At 45.7% G+C, this 17,436-nt stretch overlaps 6 protein-coding genes across 8 annotated transcripts; 2 read left to right on the forward strand and 4 right to left on the reverse strand.

Moving 5' to 3' along the window:
• The first annotated feature begins 3 nt into the window (after positions 1-3).
• Positions 4-6,904, forward strand: LOC6497553 (adenylyl cyclase-associated protein 1). Of its 3 annotated transcripts, XM_001961799.4 has the most exons (8): positions 1,693-1,935; positions 2,000-2,228; positions 3,580-4,105; positions 4,259-4,383; positions 4,774-5,125; positions 5,189-5,736; positions 5,797-6,314; positions 6,369-6,904. In XM_001961799.4, exons 2-8 carry the CDS (start codon positions 2,045-2,047, stop codon positions 6,450-6,452), a joined length of 2,337 nt encoding a protein of 778 aa, XP_001961835.1. In that variant the 5' UTR covers positions 1,693-1,935; positions 2,000-2,044; the 3' UTR covers positions 6,453-6,904. The 3 variants fall into 3 exon arrangements, with proteins under 3 accessions (XP_014761723.1, XP_001961835.1, XP_032307686.1); XM_014906237.3 differs by lacking the exons at positions 1,693-1,935; positions 2,000-2,228; positions 3,580-4,105; positions 4,259-4,383 and adding an exon at positions 4-141; XM_032451795.2 differs by lacking the exons at positions 1,693-1,935; positions 3,580-4,105; positions 4,259-4,383 and having other exon boundaries at positions 2,026-2,228.
• LOC6497980 (vacuolar protein sorting-associated protein 29) lies at positions 6,491-7,767 on the reverse strand. The gene has a single exon (XM_001961798.4). The coding sequence runs from the start codon at positions 7,659-7,661 to the stop codon at positions 7,113-7,115; it is 549 nt and encodes a 182-aa protein (XP_001961834.1). The 5' UTR covers positions 7,662-7,767; the 3' UTR covers positions 6,491-7,112.
• Positions 7,768-7,885: 118 nt separating this feature from the next.
• LOC6497554 (general transcription factor IIH subunit 3) lies at positions 7,886-9,150 on the forward strand. The gene is made up of 5 exons (XM_001961797.4): positions 7,886-7,999; positions 8,058-8,238; positions 8,292-8,487; positions 8,545-8,963; positions 9,019-9,150. The coding sequence occupies exons 1-5, from the start codon at positions 7,972-7,974 to the stop codon at positions 9,086-9,088; spliced, it is 894 nt and encodes a 297-aa protein (XP_001961833.3). The 5' UTR covers positions 7,886-7,971; the 3' UTR covers positions 9,089-9,150.
• LOC6497979 (5-methylcytosine rRNA methyltransferase NSUN4) lies at positions 9,086-10,762 on the reverse strand. The gene has a single exon (XM_001961796.4). The coding sequence runs from the start codon at positions 10,671-10,673 to the stop codon at positions 9,153-9,155; it is 1,521 nt and encodes a 506-aa protein (XP_001961832.1). The 5' UTR covers positions 10,674-10,762; the 3' UTR covers positions 9,086-9,152.
• A 181-nt stretch (positions 10,763-10,943) lies between these two features.
• Positions 10,944-12,957, reverse strand: LOC6497978 (sialin). Its single transcript, XM_032451796.2, has 3 exons — positions 12,726-12,957; positions 11,288-12,516; positions 10,944-11,226 (listed from the first exon to the last, which is right to left on the reverse strand). The coding sequence occupies exons 1-3, from the start codon at positions 12,763-12,765 to the stop codon at positions 11,047-11,049; spliced, it is 1,449 nt and encodes a 482-aa protein (XP_032307687.1). The 5' UTR covers positions 12,766-12,957; the 3' UTR covers positions 10,944-11,046.
• A 330-nt stretch (positions 12,958-13,287) lies between these two features.
• LOC6497977 (sialin) lies at positions 13,288-17,070 on the reverse strand. Its single transcript, XM_001961794.4, has 3 exons — positions 16,853-17,070; positions 13,829-15,117; positions 13,288-13,767 (listed from the first exon to the last, which is right to left on the reverse strand). Exons 1-3 carry the CDS (start codon positions 16,890-16,892, stop codon positions 13,591-13,593), a joined length of 1,506 nt encoding a protein of 501 aa, XP_001961830.3. The 5' UTR covers positions 16,893-17,070; the 3' UTR covers positions 13,288-13,590.
• Positions 17,071-17,436: the final 366 nt, after the last annotated feature.

A 17,436-nucleotide genomic window follows, 5' to 3' on the forward strand; every position in this document is an offset into this window, starting at 1 on the left:
ATCTATTTCATACAAAAAATATCGATATATTGATACAACAAAACCCAACCTACTTGACCACTTGCCGGTTTCTGCTAATTTATGTCGTATCGTCGGGAAGTTCTTGTGGAGTGAAATTTTCGATCAACAGCAACAACTCAGGTGAGTAATGCACTTCTCGATCGCCGCTCTGTGTTGCATTTAGGCGGGTATTGCCTTTATTGTGTTTATTTATTGTATAAATCGCCGGCCAGGCTGTCTGGCGAATTTGTGGACGCGGGGGTGTCCCTGCTGCATCTCTGTGTGTGTGTGTGTGCATGCTGTGGGTGGTGGTACTTGTAGCGAAACGAAAAGACGAGAGACAGCTGTGGATTTTAGATACTTGGATGTGGCTATTTTTGTGTGATTCATCTTGTTTGTAAAATTAAATTCCCACAACCCATACAGTCGCAACGATGGATATATATCTTTCCCTCCCGTCTAATTGGGTGTATTTTGAACGATGATTTCATATCCGATTCCATGCTACGAGACAGCAATTAATGGCCAGCAAGTGTATGCAAATTAACCCCACCTTGCCAGCGAGGAGCTTCGTCTTAACCCTTGATAACAATAACTAACATACACTCAGCTGTTTTTGTTTTCTGACTCACTCCCACACACACACACTGGCAAGACCCATCCTATTTGTGTGTGTGTGTGTAAGGTTGGTGACTCAAATAGTTGGCCAAAATGCGCTATCAGCAAATATATATAAATAATAAGCACGCCCGGAGAGATTACAATGTATGTTCGATCCAGGTGGAAGAATATTTTGCCTTAAAAGGCAGCACAACTCCTGAAGTAATTCGAGCCAGTTACCAACACTAGCGCACACTACTAGTGCGTGTAAGATAACGGTGCCTCAGCTGCAGACATTTAATCTGCTTGCATTCTAGTTTCTTCTTCTTCTAGTGTTACTAGCACGCATCTGCCTCTGAAGAAACCTGGGCGAAAGTTGAATCTCAGCTTAGCTTCCCCCATTTCCCACTCTAATTGCCAGCCATTTGTTTTAAGCTACTTAAGATGCCAAGGCAACAAAAACAACCACTTGCCCGGTGCAATAAACTCATTGCATTGCATTGCAAAAAAAAATGTAACTTTGTAGTGCGCAGAGTTTGCTCTCAGAGAGTTTTTCCTTCAATCTTGAAGCTTTCTCCGCTGCACAATGTCCAAGATTTCCAAGCTTGCATTAAATCCTGGCCAAAAGCGAGCATTAATGGAAAGCCATTTTCATTGTCACTCGATAACTGGCCCGAAATGGTCAAAAGCGTCGGCTTGGCCAAAAAAGGAGGCTAACTTTTAACAGAAAATAAGTTAACAGAGCAGATAACAGACGAGTTAACAGAGTAGTTTACAGAACAGCTAAGAGCGCAACTTTTCAAATGGCATTTGTTTTTTAGAAAATTTCTTAAAAATACAAAACTAAAAAATAATACATAAAAATCTAAATAATTGAAGAGAAAAAATATTCTGCCATCTGAAGGGTTAATGTTAACAGAGGTAAACAAAATCGCAACTCCGAATTCGAGTCCGGAATCCGAACCCCAATCGGGCCGCCGGAGTGTGTGGGCGTGCGCCTCGTTCAGGGTGTGTTCTCTGGTGTCCTTTTGAGTATACACGGGTGCGGGTGTGCGTGCGTGTGCGTTTAAATCGCATTTCTGTGTCATTCGGCAGAGGTCCTGTTTTGGCAGTCACTTGACCCAGTTGGTGGTCCTCGTTCGTGGACCAACTTCCTTCGATTCCATAAATGTGCCAACGTTCGGGCGAGGTGCGGAACATACATAAATACCTAAATGAGCAAGGAGTGGCCTTCTAGTGGAGCTCCAGTTCCTGTTTCTACTCAGCGGCTTCTGCTAACCAAACCATTTGTATGGCTGCTGTTGCTACTGCTCCTGTGATGCCAGTGTTGTGATTGTAAGAGAAAAAATGTCAGAAAATGTGGACATAATTACATAATGTGCTTGGTTCGTATTTAAAGTGTTGAGCGTCCTGTACCCACAACAACTACGAAAACAACGCCATAATGTTCTCCTGCTGCCGAGCGACGCCCCGGACCGGAAAGAAGGAAAAGAAGAGCATCGAGGATGCCGAGAAGATTGAGGAGCCGACAAAGGACGATAAGCAGGAGCCCCAGCTTAATGGGAAGCAGGAGGTGCCGCCAGTCGAGGCTGAGCCATCCAAGGAGCCGGATAATCCGCCGGACACTGGTATTGACACTCTCCCCCAGTTACTTCACACACACAGCTTTGTGTACTCCGTGCCACCCCCACTACTGCTCCGGCTTTCAAGCTCAACAGCTGTGTTCTCTCCGGGACGAAATGCAACCCGGATTCCGGCCGGCTCTTCATGTCCGGCCGGCCTGAAAGCCAAGTTCCTTTTATTTTTTCATCACTGAACTTTCAGATGCTTCCAGTGCGTGGTTCAGTTCACTTTTAAGTTGTTTTTCCTGTACTCTCTCTTGGCTATTTTTATAAACACGAGTGATGGTCAAGGAATAGTGCCGATGCCGAGTTGATTAATGATACTTTTCTACTTAGTTTTAACAAAAAAATAATCAAGTTAAAGCCATCCATCAAGTGGACAAAATGATAAGAGACATGTCTCTCTAGAAAACACTAATTTCTTTGTAAAATTTAATTGAAAAAATATATTTTATGACGGCTACTGTGAGTCATGATATCTTACATCACATTAAAACAATCATTTAAAGCAATAATAGATGTTAAATCATTAAAAAAACAAGAAAGGAAAGCTAACTTCGGGCGGAGCCGAAGTTTATATACCCTTGCAGTTCAGTCGCAGTCCGATAGGTGGCGCCACGCATCTATATTATTAGATATACAGCGGATCGTATATAGTCGGCCGATCCTTATGAAATTTGGCATATCGAATTATTTTGACCAAAGAAGCATACAATCCCATCCTTCTAACTTGAAAAACAACGAAGTTATGCCATTTCCGATCAATCAGTTATATGGCAGCTATAGGATATAGTCGACCGATCTTTATGAAATTTGGCAGATCGTATAAGTTGGATCAATTAAGAATCCATAGAAAGTCCCAACCTTCTAACTTGAAAAACAACGAAGTTATGCCATTTCCGATCAATCAGTTATATGGCAGCTATAGGATATAGTCGACCGATCCCGGCCGTTCCGACTTATGTACTACCTGCAAAGGAAAGAAGGGTGTGTGCAAAGTTTCAACTCGATAGCTTTAAAACTGAGAGACTAGTTTGCGTAGAAACAGACAGACAGACGGACAGACAGACAGACGGACAGACAGACAGACGGACAGACGGACAGACGGACATGCTTATATCGACTCAGGAGGTGATCCTGATCAAGAATATATATACTTTATAGGGTCGGAGATGTCTCCTTCACTGCGTTGCACACTTTTGACCAAAATTATAATACCCTCTGCAAGGGTATAAAAACAGAGGAAGTGTCATTATGACTAAAGTGAAGTAATCAACTGAAGTATCGGCGCTTTCCTTCCTAATCGCTTCTGCAATTAAAGCTTCTTGTAGAGTAATCTTAAGCCACACTTCCACAGCCAAACCGACTCTGGCTGAAGCACCATCAGCAATAGCACCACCACCACTACCACTACCAGTACCAGTTCCAGCTGCAGAAACTGGCAAAGAAACTGAAATCGAAACTGTGGCCCGATCGACGCACTCTTCCACTTCCACTGCACCGCCCACCTCGATGACCAGCGCCGTAGCCGAGGAGGAGGGACACCATGTGACAGTGGCAGAAATAACACCCACCTCCCAGCCACCACCAACCAAAAGCTGCCTCTCCCGACACAACTCCACCCATCAGTCAATTAAGAAGAAGGTCAACATCAGCAACCGGGCGGAGATAATTGAGCCGGAGGATCCCCTGCCCCTGCTGGTACTGGCCAGCCAGAATCAGGGCTCTCTGCTGGACGACGACGAGGTGTTCTCGGACTCACTACCTCCGCCCAAGCGGGAGAGCATGTGTGCACCATATATCGAGGGGGATCTTGTCTCGGAGACGGTGGCGTTCGTCCATGGACTGCCCGCTTGGTTCGACGATGAGCGCCTGAATGAGATGTACGATGGATACAGTTTGTCCCATCCAGGGCCTGATCTGGTTATCATTCAGATTCCATTTAAAGCAACCAGATCAGGCCCTTGAGATAGTAACTCTCCCCTGTTGACCCACTGAGTACTGACCTGTGACCTCTGACCTCGTTCCATGTGCAGCGGCTGTATCGAACCGCCGGTGACGCCGGTCGGACGCGACGAACTGGAGCTGAAGCGCCAGCGCCTCTACACGGAGCTCCTCCGAGCAGCCCACGCAGCTGTGGAGCACAGCGTGGCCGTGCGGGGTATGGGCAGTTCTCCTAGTTATCTTAAGTGGTTCCATTCCAGATTCTTATTAGTTTCTTGGGGGCTGGCCATCCTGTCTCGAGTTTATTTGTTCAGTTTTGTGACGTGTTTGCATGTTTATTGTTACCAGTCTGAGTTCCAGGGCCCACCTATGTTGGCTCTTTGTTAATTAGTGTTTGGAGCACCAGTCCATGAAGGGCGCTTGTAGATCTTAATCGTTCTTCACCACTTTCTACTTATTTTGTTTCCAGTCCACTCGCAAGGGAGTCACTCGCTTTTATTTGAATACTTTCTCAGACTTATTATTATTTCTTTTTTTTTAAATAAAAATATTCCCCACTCAAGAACTCTTTTTAACAATTTCTTGTAATCTTCCCTTTCGCGTTCAGATAACGTGCCGGAAGCCAAGCCCACGACCGAGCACTTGGAAAGCATTTGCGAACGTCTAGAGAACCTCGTCGACCGCTTGGAACGGACTCTAGCAGCGCCCCATCCGCAGTCGCAACCACCGACGCCCATTCTCCCGCCCCCGCCAGTCGAAGTAGAAGACGTTCTTCCACCAACAGCTGAAGCAGAAACACCACCACCACCAACACCTCCTCCACCACCAAGCAGCAGCAGCATGAGTGTCCCAGGATTCGAGGATATTGTGGCGGGTCCACTGAGCCAGTATCTGTCGCTATCCGCCAAAATTGGCGGCGATGTGGCCCAGCATGCCGAGCTCGTGAAGAGCGCCTTCGGGTGAGTCATCCGGCATGAGTAATCCATTAAAGTATCCACTTAACTCGCTTTCTTCTTGGATAGTTCCCAGCTGCAGTATGTGACGCTGGCCACCCAAATCGCCCAGCCGGTCCAGCCCAAGCAGGCCGAGCTGCTGAAGCCAACCTCCACGCAGATCAGCGCCATCCAGGACTTCCGCGAGAAGCATCGCTCCTCGCCCTTCTTCAACCACCTGTCGGCCATCAGCGAGAGCATTCCCGCTCTTGGATGGGTGTGCGTGGAGAAGACCCCTGGTCCGTATGTCAAGGAGATGAATGACGCCGGCCAGTTCTACACGAACCGTGTTCTCAAGGAGTGGAAGGAGAAGGACGCCACGCATGTGGAGTGGGCTCGCTCCTGGATCCAGACCCTGACCGAGCTGCAGGCCTACATCCGGCAGTATCACACCACTGGCTTGGTGTGGTCCGGCAAGGGGGCTGCCCCTGCTGGCGGTGCTCCGCCACCACCACCACCCGGTGGTCTGCCCCCACCGCCGCCACCACTGGATCTGAATGCCCTTAAGCTGGACAGTGCCGGGGATGATCGTAGTGCTCTGTTCGCCCAAATCAACCAGGGTGCCGACATCACCAAGAGTAAGTAGCCACATCTCTTGAAAGCTTCATGCCATAAATCCAATCCTTCATCCTGCACAGACTTAAAGAAGGTAACTGGGGACATGCAGACCCACAAGAATCCCTCTTTGCGCTCCGGCCCTGCTCCCTTCAAGGCACCAGCTCAGTATGGCTCGGCTGCTCCAGTCGCCGCTGCCGCTGCCGCTAAGGAGCCGGTGTTCACCCGCGACGGCAAGAAGTGGATTATCGAGTACCAGAAGAACAACACTGGCCTGCTGGTCGAGAATGCCGAGATGAACAACGTGGTGTATGTGTTCCGCTGCGAGGGCTCCACGCTGACTGTCAAGGGCAAGGTGAACAACATCGTGCTGGACTCGTGCAAGAAATGTTCTCTGCTGTTCGACTCTGTGGTGGCCTCCGTGGAGTTCGTGAACTGCCAGAGCGTTCAGATGCAAGTGCTCGGCTCAGTGCCGACTGTGTCCATCGACAAGACCGACGGCTGCCAGATGTATCTCTCCAAGGACTCACTGGGCGTTGAGATTGTCAACTCCAAGTCCTCCGAGATGAACATCCTCTTGCCCCAGGACAATGGCGATTATGTAAGTGTGCAGATTGGAATTATGTACTTGGTTATTAATGATTTTGCTTTGCAGACCGAGTTGGCTTTACCGGAGCAGTATAAGACCACCATTGCTGGCAAGACCCTCAAGACTGTGTGCGTGGACAGCCTCGGCTAAAGTGGTTCCCCTGGCATGGGATTGGATCTGTTGCTTTTCCAACTAACATTAACATCTGTAGCAGCATTAGCCAGTTAGTCAGTCAGTCAGCAATCGTAATTGTATTTAGGCTTAAGCGCAAAGTTTTCGTAATTCAGATATTTTGAGATCAAACTTTTCGTACCCGAGTAGTAGCGATTGTAATGAGGATGTTGCCAAACCACGCTATCCTGGCTAGTGGCTAGAAAGTATTTATATAATTTATTTCGATGGAAAAGCGATGAAATCAAAAACAAAACTGAACCCAATGTATTTATGTCGAGAGTGTGTAACGAACCTGAGCACGAAATTCGAAACTTTTTTTAAGCAGACTCTTCACTCGATCATCAGAAGCAACTCCTTTTTATATTTCTATTTAAATAAAAATTTAAACATTTTTTATCAGATAAAAGTTGGATTAACTAAATCCTTCATCGGTCATTATTTTATTTTACTATTTTAATACAATTTCAGCACTTTTTATCAGATAAAAAAATGAGAACGACTTTAATTGCTACGTACATTTACAATTTCTTGAATAAAGCCAGGCTCAGAATGAGATAGAGATTGGGGATGGGGATCTTGGGTCTTAGGAGTTGATTGGAGGAGGAGGAATGGCTAAGCTCCTGGCTAATACTAGGCCTAGATCTTCTTGTACTCGATCCGCTCCACTTTGACCTCGTCACCGATCAGTTGGTACACGTATGTGACCACCGTGGTGCTCTGGATGTCCATGAGAACAAACGACGGCACCACATTCGTGTCCAATGGGTTGAAGGCTCCCGTGGCTGATCCCGGATTGATGTAGAACTTATTACCATGCTCGTACGCCTCGAACTTGTACGTGTGACCAGTTATCAAGATGTCCACGTCCAGTTGCCGCTGGATGAGGGCCAACGCCTCGGGATCACCGCGGGGCACAACCTGATGGCCATGGCACAGACCGATCCGGAACTGGCCCACCGTCACCACCTTCTGCTCCGGGTAGCTGAGGTTCTCATCGAAGTCGCCGCGCACTATGTGCACGTCGTTGGCCAGGGATTTGAGATAATCGTACGATTCCTTGGTGCAAATGTTGCCGGTGGCCAGGATGTGGTGAATGCGGCCGGGCACCAGCAGCTTCTTGAACTTGGCCGGCAGGCTGCTGCAGCGGTGCGGAATGTGCAGGTCCCCGAGTACCAGAACGAGCATTGTGTCCTTGGTGGTGCTTTGTTTTGTTTTTTTCAAAAAACTATGAAACGCCCTGGAAATCCCAATGGCTAGTGGTGACACCAATGCAGCTGTTACAAATCGGTATCGATATTATTATTTTCATTTTAGTCTTTGTATTTAAAAACAATTATATTCTGTGTACAATTAAAACACAGCATTTTATATAAAAAAAAACTCATGTCCTTACTATATAATGTTTTTTTATAAAATAAAATTGTCATTGGTTTTCTGCATTTATCGAAAAGGTCGCATCTCTGCCGATACCGATGCCGATAAACTGCCGGCGAATATGGAAGCAGAAACATCAAGCAAAGAAGGTATTTAAACGGTTTTTAAAAATCCCCAGATCTACATAACATTCAACATTCTTTATAGCCGAGTCGAGCATCGACTTACTGGTCATCGTGCTGGACACAAATCCATCGCAGCATATAGTTCGCCAGAACCCACAGAACCTCACTCAAATCCTGGAGGCAGTGATTGCATTCGGAAATGCACATCTCATGCAGAAGGCCCAGAATAAGCTGGCGGTTTTGTCCTGTTCCCACCATGCCACGTAATAGTCCCTTTTTTTAAATTCTTATATATATTAACGTGAATCGTTGCCAGAAATTTCCTGTATCCTCTGCCGAGGCGTCAAGTAGAACTTCGTCAAGTCGATGGTCAGTATGAAGCCTTCAGTCTCGTGGAGAAGACTGTGAAACAGCAGCTGGGCAGCATTCTGATGAACGCACCACGTCTAAATGGTCCTAGCGAAAGTCTCCTGGCTGGCAGCATGTCCATGGCCCTTTGTTATATCTCCAGAGTATGTTGGAATGCTTCAACTCGAAGAAAAAACTTACCATGAATTCCGATTTTGCAGCTCCAGCGCAACGTGACCTCAGGCGTAAAGATGCATTCCCGTATCCTGGTTTTGACCGGCAGCAACGAGTGTGCTTCACAATATATGACATTTATGAATGTATTTTTTACGGCCCAGAAATTGGGCATTGTGATCGACACCTGCGCTCTGGACAAGACCCTAAGCTTGCTCCAGCAGGGCTGTGATATTACCTCCGGCCAGTTCCTCAAAGTCACTCAGCTGGAGGGCCTGCTACAGTATCTACTCTGGGTATTTCTTCCCGCACCTCAGATGCGTCATAAGCTGGTTCTGCCGCCGCCTCCAAAGGTGGACTACAGAGCTTCTTGTTTCTGTCATCGTGAACTGATTGACATTGGATATGTCTGCTCGGTTTGCCTATCCGTCTTCTGCAAATACAGTCCTATTTGCACCACTTGCCAGTAAGTATGGTAATTTCTCTCTAAGGAACCTATAATACCGTTTTTATAATTGCAGCACAATATTCAAGACTCCTGGACCATTGCCTATCAAAGGAAAGAAGAAAAAGAAAACCGATAAGCAGTAAAGATACAAAACTTGTTAACTTTTCATCTTTATTAAAAAACATCAACAAATCAGTCAACAAATGTTCAAGAATTTCTCGTTATTTTACTGAAATACATGGGGCCAAAGTTGGCTGGGAGATAGGGGACCACCATCTGTCCGTACTTGAGCCCCTTAGGATGCTCGAACTTAAAAACATCGCTGAAGAGCGCTGTTTGCTGGCTCAGATCCTTGATAGTTGCCGTTATGTTATGCTCCGCAAAAGCCTTTTGCAGAGCCATGTGAACCACACCATCGTTCTGAATGGGCGATAGCGAACAGGTGGAGTAGACTAAGCTGCCACCAGGCCGAAGAAGCCGCAAGCAATTGGTTAGGATACCGGCTTGGAGTTCGGGGATGCGCAGACGTTCCTTGATTCGCGTGGGTTTGAAAATATTGTTATCTTGCTCGTTGAGAACGTGGCGATCCGTCGTGCAAGGCACATCCACCAGGATCTTGTCAAAACTGTCGTAATCGCCAAGATTCCGAGCATCGCTCTGGCTGAAGATGAGGCGCTTGCCTGCCCAGCGTTCCTTGAAGTCGAACAAGTACTCCTGCATCACCTTGCGCAGTTTGTTCAGGCGGGATTCCTGGATGTCGTTACACACCAACTGATCGACGTGCAGGGTCTGCAGCATGACTAGGGATTTGCCTCCAGGAGAAGCACAGGCGTCTAGAACTCGTTCGCCGGGTTGAACCTGCAGGAAGAGCGGCGGCAACGTGGACCCTCCGTCCATCATGAAGTGGGAGAGCACGCCGGTGAGACACTTTTTGGGTGCCTTGAAGTCGGAGCAGTTGCCCATCTCATAAGTATAAAGTGAGAGGTGCTCTGGGTACTGAAATGAAGTTTCCTGCTCAATTTTTAGTGGAAAATCCGCACTGGTTTGATAATATTTGTAGTGCTCCGATTCGGCCACCCAGTCCTCCATTCCCTTTATGCTGTGAGCGGGCATGTACTCGTATAAGCCGCCAGTGCCGAACTGGGGATCTACTAAACGGTTTTCATCTAACCGGACATCCTCCTCCAGGGCCTTGGTTAGGCTCTGTTCGAAAGGTAGAATTTCCTGAAGCTCATCCTTTGGCTTTTGCTCCAAGTTATCAAACTTTAGTTGCTGTGGCAATGTTCCAGGGAGACCATCATCTCCGAGACTTGGATATATTGAGGAGACCTCTCGCTCCTGTTGCTTTCGCAGCAAGGTATCTAGTTTTCCTTCAATCTCATGACGAGATTGCCCCTGAGCCGGCATGGGCTCGCTACTAGTTTCTTTTAGGCGTTCCTGGGCCAAATTAATCAGTGACTTCATATTGATAGCCCCGTCCATTTCCAGCATGCTGCAGGTCTGCTCCGTGTCCCCAAAGTTGTTCACCAAAGCGATGTACTTGTGCCGGGTAAGTAATGCTGCCCGCATGTTTTTCCACCGGCTGCCGTACACGGATCCGTAGAAGTCATCAAAGTTCTCCAGCGCCCTGTCGCAGTTGTTCTTCTTGTTCTGCAGGACATTCCATCGCTTTTTGGCCCCGCTCTTCCATCTTCTTGGCAGCAGGACGATGCTGCGTACCCTCAACATTTTAATTTTCTGAACTGTTTTGCAACTGATGTCCAGTTTTCAGTGGGGCTATCGAGCATCGACTATCGTGGCGGCAAGTTTATCGGAATTCAAAAATTGATAAGAAATTATTTAAGTCGGTCGTTGTGGAAATAGCGGCTAGAAATGGATTCTCTTACTCGGTATTACTCTTAATCTGTGGTTCTTTTCCCGATAATTTTACTATATAATTTGATATTATGATATTATACGTTATGACTTTTGTTAGATTCAAGCTCTTTATTAAAATAATAGTTTCTATATAAAGTTTGTAGTTAGAAGGCACATCTTTCAATTATAAGCAATGTTATATAAAATATACATTATATTTGTTGCAACTAATTTAACAAAATGATCAAGCCTCGCATTTCGGTTTGGTTGTTTCCTTCAGAGGAATCTGTTCCACTTCGTTTTCTTCTGTTATCTTGTTCCAGGACTGTTCTCTTGCAGAACCGAAAATAATAAAGACCAGGAACTCAATGGCGAACAATACTATGGTAACTCCGAAAACAATAAGCCAGGATCCAATATTTGTCTGGAATTATAAAAAAAATGTGAATAATGGATATGAAAAAATATACAGACATCTTCCTTACACTATCCGAGGTTATAACCCCCACAAAGATTGGCACCACAATGCCAGGAAGAGTAGCCACAGTATTGGTCAGCGCCACCAGGGTTCCGGCGAAATTGGGGGCGATGTCGATGTGGTTAGACATGAATCCCGGAATCTTGGCTCCCATGGCCACAATTCCCACCGTCATTAGGGCCACAACAACGTTTTGATTGCTTTTTACAAAGCAAAGGATGATAAGGCACGCTCCCGGAATTAATGCGCAAATAGAAGTGGCAATTTTGCGGGCACATGTGGCGCTAATCTTGCCATTGGTTTGGAGATAGTGCAACAGCATTCCGAGGAAAACCATAAAGATGATCAAGTTTAAATAACACATTTTATAATTGTTCTCTTCAAATCCTCGATCTAGGACTGATCTTATGAACCAAGGAATGTCGAAGAACATGGTCCAGCCAAAGTTGGTGCAAGTGTGAGCAATCAGGATGGCCCAGAATGGACTGGACTTGAAGATCTTCTTCCATGGTACCGCCCGGTTGTGTTCTTCATTTACTTCCGTGCCAAGAGATCTGTTTATCATTTGCCGCTCCTCAGGACTGATAAATCGCTGCTTGTTGGGATTATCCTGAATAAGTATAAGCCAAAAGCCCATCCAAATGTAGCTGGGAGTACCCATCACGTAGAAGACGGATTCCCAGCCCCACTGCTCGGCAAGAAACGTGCCCATTATAATGGAGAGAGCACTACCGACGTACGTTCCCACGTAGATGATGGTGGACATGGCCGTGCGTTCTGTGGGTGGTGTCCACGAGGCAATCATGACGTGCATAGCCGGGAAAGAGGCTCCTCCGCCGATTCCTTGTAGAACTCGCATCAGGATAAGGCAGCCGTAGTGCAGTTTGGCAAGAACCGGGGTTAGCAGGCAGGGGACCACATTGAATGCCACGGAGAAAAACATGAGCCACTTGGCCGAGAACTTCTCGGCGATGCGGGCAAGTGGAATCTGTACAAGATACCCCAAAAAGTAGCAGGTCAAAAGGTTTGCCTGCATCATTGAATGCCAATTAAAAGGGCCGTCTTTTGGACGATTGCTTGTCGAGTTTGTCGCATAAGCCGCATCTGGAGCTCCATACATTGCTGTGTAATTTACCATATAACGCATTGCCACATTGAGATTCACGTTTAGGCCAGAGATGATGGCCATGCCAATGGATCCCAAGACGGCCATCACGCACCGGGCGGGTACATATTCTAGAAGTAAATATGTATGTCAAATTTTTTATACTATATACTTCAACAACATTAATCTTGACTTGATATAAATATGTTGAAATTATGTTTAAAAATTTTTGAATCGCGGCGGTTTATTTTTGAATTTATTTTTCGATATATTCGATATATTGAATATATTCAATGAAAAAATACTATTCCAAAATTTTTTAGGGAGTGGAAATACTCACTGCCCAATATACTGCCTCGGGCAAAAACTTCCGCTGGCATCTTTGAGATACTTTTAGTTTAATCTTGATAATCAATTTACTTATTGTTTATTTAATAAACTTTAGATATTATTCACGAATTTTGTCTCACAAAATCCGAATACCGAAGCGTTGACCCGATTTGAACACGTGCGTTGCTCCAGGAGGTGGTTCTCTAACTAAAACGGCTAGCAGAAATAAAATAGATAGAAGTTATCGTTAGAAATTGAATTTGTAGTGTTTTTTTTGAATGAGTATCTATCGAAAAACTAAAATCAATAGTGATGATATCATTGTATCTTTAAATCCGAACTTATATTCCATTCCGATTAAGGATATAAGGATTAATCCCAAGGTATCCTTTTTATGTTATCCGAAGTCTCTTGATCGAAATAAATCATTAATAAAATCATATTTGTTTAAAAGCATTATATGCTACGAAATGCTCTTAGAAATATTTCTATATGCTCTTAGAAATTAAGATAGAAATATATATCTGTGATCTAGAAACCACGGAATACCCAGAAATAAAGTGCAAAAAGACTCCACTACGACATCGGTTTATTTTTAGACATGAATCAAGAGTGTTAAGTACATTGATCGGGCGCTGAGTTTTAAATCCGTAGAAAAGTCTGCGATTATCTCGGCCGATGTCGGAGGTCTCCCATAGCTCCGCTTATCGCTTTCACTCCAACATCTGCCTTGGGGTTTTAGAAAAACTAAAAAATTACATTTTGTAGTTGGTATATACAGTCTAGTGATGACCTCTCTATTAGATGCAAGCTGTATCCAAAAGGCTTCCAAATAAGCAGCACTTCTTAGAAATAATATTGTTAAGGGATCGAAACTAGGTTTTTAGCTTGGTTATGTTCTTCAGCGGGGTCTTCTCGTCCTTATTTTCGGCCTCTGATGTCTTGTTCCAGGACTGTTCCTGTCCTGAGCCGAAGATAACAAAGACCAGGAACTCAATAGCGAACAATACTATGGTTACTCCGAAAATGATACGCCAGGCTCCAATATTTTGCTGTAAATACAAGAAAAGTGTGAAAAAAGGATGTTTAAAAACGGACTGATGTTCCTCTTACGTTTCCTTTGGTCACATATCCCACAAAGAGTGGCACCACAATGCCAGGAAGAGTGGCCGCGGTGTTGGTCAGCGCCACCAGGGTTCCGGCGAAATTGGGGGCAATGTCGATGTGGTTGGACAGGAAGCCCGAGAACATGGCTCCCATGGCCACAATACCCACTGACATGACTGTCACGGCCTCGTAGTGGCGGCATCCAATGAAGCAAAGGACGATCAGGCAGGCTCCAGGAATTAATGTACAAATAGAAGTGGCGGTTTTGCGGGCAAAAGTGGTGCTGATCTTGCCCTTGGCCTGGAGACTGTCAAGCAGCTTTCCGAGGCAAATACTGAAGATAATCATGGGGAAGTATGGCATGGCACTCAGGGTCGCATTACTGGCCACGTTGAACTTAAGGACCTGCTTCATGTAGAACGGAATCTCGATGAGGAACATGTACCAGCCAAAGTTGCTGCAAGTGTGAGCAATCAGGATGGCCCAGAACGGAATGGACTTGAAGACCTTCTTCCATGGCACAGCCGGGTGGTGTTCCTCCTTAACTTCCGTGCCAAGAGAGCTGTTGATCATTTGGCGCTCCTCGGGACTGATGAATCGCTGTTTATTGGGATTATCCTGAACGAGAATAATCCAGAGAACCATCCAAATGCAGCTGAGAGCACCCATCACATAGAAGACTGATTCCCAGCCCCACTGCTCGGAGAGAACACCGGCCATCAAAATGGAGAGAGCAGTGCCGGCCGAAGTGCCCACGTAGATGATGGTGGACATGACCATGCGTTCGGTGGGTGGTGCCCAGGAGGCAATCATGACGTGCATAGCCGGGAAAGAGGCTCCTCCGCCGATACCCTCCATAACTCGCATCAGGATAAGTCCGCCATAGTGAAGATTGGTGAGCACCGGAGTCAGCAGGGTGCAGGCCACATTGATTGCCACGGAGAACAGCATCACCCACTTGGCCGAGAAGTTCTCGGCGACATGGGCCAGTGGAATCTGTGAGACCAGATAGCCCCAGAAGTAGCAGCTCAGCAGGGTGCCTTGAAGGGGCTCGCTCCAGACAAAAGGACCATCTTGCGCAGCAGGTGCTGCGGTGGAGCCTCCTGGCGGGAGGCACACCTCATATTCATTCGCGCTGGTCGTGTTACTAACAGTTTTATTTGACGCCAAATTGTGGACTGCTGTGTGGTTAACCATAGCCACCATTGCCACGCTGAGATTCACCTTTAGGCCGTAGACGATGGCCATGCCAATGGACCCCATTATGGCTAGCACGTAGCGGGAGGGCACACATTCTGGAAGGAAGTATGGGTTGATTATTTAACGATCATATGGAATATTGTTTTGCAAAATTGAAAAAGTCAACTCAATTTGATTAATTCCGCGATATTGATTGGCCAGTTGAATTGTTGTGCGACGAGTTTCGTTTAGCGTTGATATGGAATGCTAATGAATTCCATTTAAGCAAATTAAGGAATTAGGTTCCTGGTGGCTTCTACACTCTTCGGAATGTAAAAATAGCTATTGAAAGAAGTCCAACAAGCAATTACCATAAAAGTAACACGGTAGCTGGCAGAGACATGACACATTTAGGGACTGGCCGTGGCACGAGTTCCACCCAAAGTTTGGCCACTGATTAGTGCCAGTTGGGAAGGGTCAGTATATCAGGCCCCAGCACGCGCATCGATACCACTCCGATTGTAATCCGCCCTCCCATTTGGACAGTGGAGCCGCGGGGGCAGCAGCATGTCTGGCAATCATAAGAGCACGTTGCGATAACAAGTCGTATAAATTTGTGGTCTTTATTTTCAATTTCACTTTCACGGCTGTCAAGAGGGGGCCTTCGGAGCTGGCAACACGATTATTTATGTGGGATAATTGCTCTATTGAAAGTGATTGCCTTAAGGATACCCTAACAGTGTGAGCAAGTCCTTCCTTTCCTTAAAGCTATCAATCAAGTTAAGACTTTAATAGAACAAATTTCATAGAAAATAGGGCATTCTCACTTCGGTATACCTCTTATTTTCAAGCTTAATCTTTATTTACCTTGGCCTATTGGAAACTTTTAATAGCTATTCATATTTTTACGCTTCCAGACTTATTCACTTTTCTGATTAGGTGAGGTTCGATAGCAAAGATCAAGTGCTTGAGCTAATCTCTGGAGTGTTTCAATAGGAACCATTGATCCTGGATAATTTCTTCTTGTTTTTTCTGGCTAGAAACTCGTACTCGTGTCTGTGATGTGTGAAATGATTCACAATGGCTTGTAAATTGAACAGAAAATCATTGTATTTACATTGACTAATTTGATAAGAAAGTTATAGAACCATAATGGCTTGTATTTCGTCTGAACAACTAGAGGTTTCTAAACCAATACCTTTCGAATTGTTTACAGTCGCCACATGGTATTTATTCGTATTTTTTTGAAGAGTAAACTTTATTATTTACACATTCAAAAAAGCTTGGCAAGCGGGTTCTATTTTTGTTAGGATAGGCCACGAGAGATTCGTGACGTTTAGAATGAATAGAACACCGCGCCGGTATATCTTCGCAGTTGTTTCAGAATGAATATATGCGAATATTGTTTGGATATATTTGACCTTGTCCGGACAGCGGGCCCTGGACATAAAAATGCCAAAAACAAATCAAGTATGCTGCCTGGCGTGGGCGGCAGTCTAAAAAAAGCGACAGCTACCCAAAAGCATAAAGGATATAATACAAACACAAACGCACAGGACACAGGACACAACCACACGCACTTTTATTTCCTCCAAGAAAGATTTCTGGGTCTCACGCATACGAACGACCTTTGAGCCGGCTTTGAGGTCAAAGTCTTATTTTGTCCTTGCTTTTTTCAAAATTTCGCACAGTTGCCAACAATTTTCGTCACACGCCCACCCACACCCAATCCCACACCCACTTGTTGCACGTATGCACTCTCGCCTGATGCATCTGTCGGATGCAATCATGAAATAGTACCAGATGGACAGATACTATGCCAATTTATTTTTTGGCGCCGGCAATACTCACTGCCCAAAATGCTGCCTTTGGCGGCAACTTCCTCCGGCATCTTTGAGATACTTTGTTATTGCTCTTTGGAATTGTTCAAATGTTTAGTTAAAAAGATTAAAAAATCATCCACGAAGTTTGTCACAGAATATCCAAGAACCGAACTGATAAACCGATTCCAACGCGTGCGTCGCCACAGAAGGTTGTTCGCCAACTGAAACGGCTTGCAGGAACCCTCGCTTTTTGTGCGTCGGTCCCCAAAAAAAAAAATTCCCCATGAATTCGAGTTCGTTTGGAGAACTGGCTGCCTCGCTGTATCTGTGTATCTATGAGTTTCGGGGTGTTGGTGGTGGGTCTACATTTTTGGGATCTTGTTCTCTGGCTCTTGCCTGTCGGCCGGCGCGTAGTTAGATTCCATGGCTTCGTGTCTCGACGTACTCGGAATTCGTTCGTTTCGCAAGCCCGGTATCTTTGAAATACTTTCCATACCGGTAGTGCCCCAGTCGCGTGCCCCCCAGCCCGTCGTACTGAATAAATTTCATTTGGCTTTCCCTCGATTGCGTTGACTTGACCTGGGGCGAGGTTCGGATCTTGGTTAACAAGGT

This window comes from Drosophila ananassae, chromosome 3R (genome assembly GCF_017639315.1).
Source record: "Drosophila ananassae strain 14024-0371.13 chromosome 3R, ASM1763931v2, whole genome shotgun sequence".
In the NCBI taxonomy this organism is placed as follows: domain Eukaryota; kingdom Metazoa; phylum Arthropoda; class Insecta; order Diptera; family Drosophilidae; genus Drosophila; species Drosophila ananassae.

What these genes read in the sequence shown, in the direction of transcription:
- LOC6497553 (XM_001961799.4), top strand. Translation starts at nt 2,045, where the DNA reads ATGTTCTCCTGCTGCCGAGCGACGCCCCGGACCGGAAAGAAGGAAAAG. An exon ending in GGATAATCCGCCGGACACTG is followed by an intron (nt 2,229 to 3,579) that starts GTATTGACACTC and finishes ACACTTCCACAG; the next exon opens with CCAAACCGACTCTGGCTGAA. An exon ending in GGGTGCCGACATCACCAAGA is followed by an intron (nt 5,737 to 5,796) that starts GTAAGTAGCCAC and finishes CATCCTGCACAG; the next exon opens with ACTTAAAGAAGGTAACTGGG.
- LOC6497980 (XM_001961798.4), bottom strand. Translation starts at nt 7,661, where the DNA reads ATGCTCGTTCTGGTACTCGGGGACCTGCACATTCCGCACCGCTGCAGC.
- LOC6497554 (XM_001961797.4), top strand. Translation starts at nt 7,972, where the DNA reads ATGGAAGCAGAAACATCAAGCAAAGAAG. An exon ending in AGAAACATCAAGCAAAGAAG is followed by an intron (nt 8,000 to 8,057) that starts GTATTTAAACGG and finishes CATTCTTTATAG; the next exon opens with CCGAGTCGAGCATCGACTTA. An exon ending in CCCTTTGTTATATCTCCAGA is followed by an intron (nt 8,488 to 8,544) that starts GTATGTTGGAAT and finishes CCGATTTTGCAG; the next exon opens with CTCCAGCGCAACGTGACCTC.
- LOC6497979 (XM_001961796.4), bottom strand. Translation starts at nt 10,673, where the DNA reads ATGTTGAGGGTACGCAGCATCGTCCTGCTGCCAAGAAGATGGAAGAGC.
- LOC6497978 (XM_032451796.2), bottom strand. Translation starts at nt 12,765, where the DNA reads ATGCCAGCGGAAGTTTTTGCCCGAGGCAGTATATTGGGCA. An exon ending in CCGAGGCAGTATATTGGGCA is followed by an intron (nt 12,517 to 12,725) that starts GTGAGTATTTCC and finishes ATTTACTTCTAG; the next exon opens with AATATGTACCCGCCCGGTGC. An exon ending in GGGTTATAACCTCGGATAGT is followed by an intron (nt 11,227 to 11,287) that starts GTAAGGAAGATG and finishes TTATAATTCCAG; the next exon opens with ACAAATATTGGATCCTGGCT.
- LOC6497977 (XM_001961794.4), bottom strand. Translation starts at nt 16,892, where the DNA reads ATGCCGGAGGAAGTTGCCGCCAAAGGCAGCATTTTGGGCA. An exon ending in CAAAGGCAGCATTTTGGGCA is followed by an intron (nt 15,118 to 16,852) that starts GTGAGTATTGCC and finishes ACTTCCTTCCAG; the next exon opens with AATGTGTGCCCTCCCGCTAC. An exon ending in GATATGTGACCAAAGGAAAC is followed by an intron (nt 13,768 to 13,828) that starts GTAAGAGGAACA and finishes TTGTATTTACAG; the next exon opens with CAAAATATTGGAGCCTGGCG.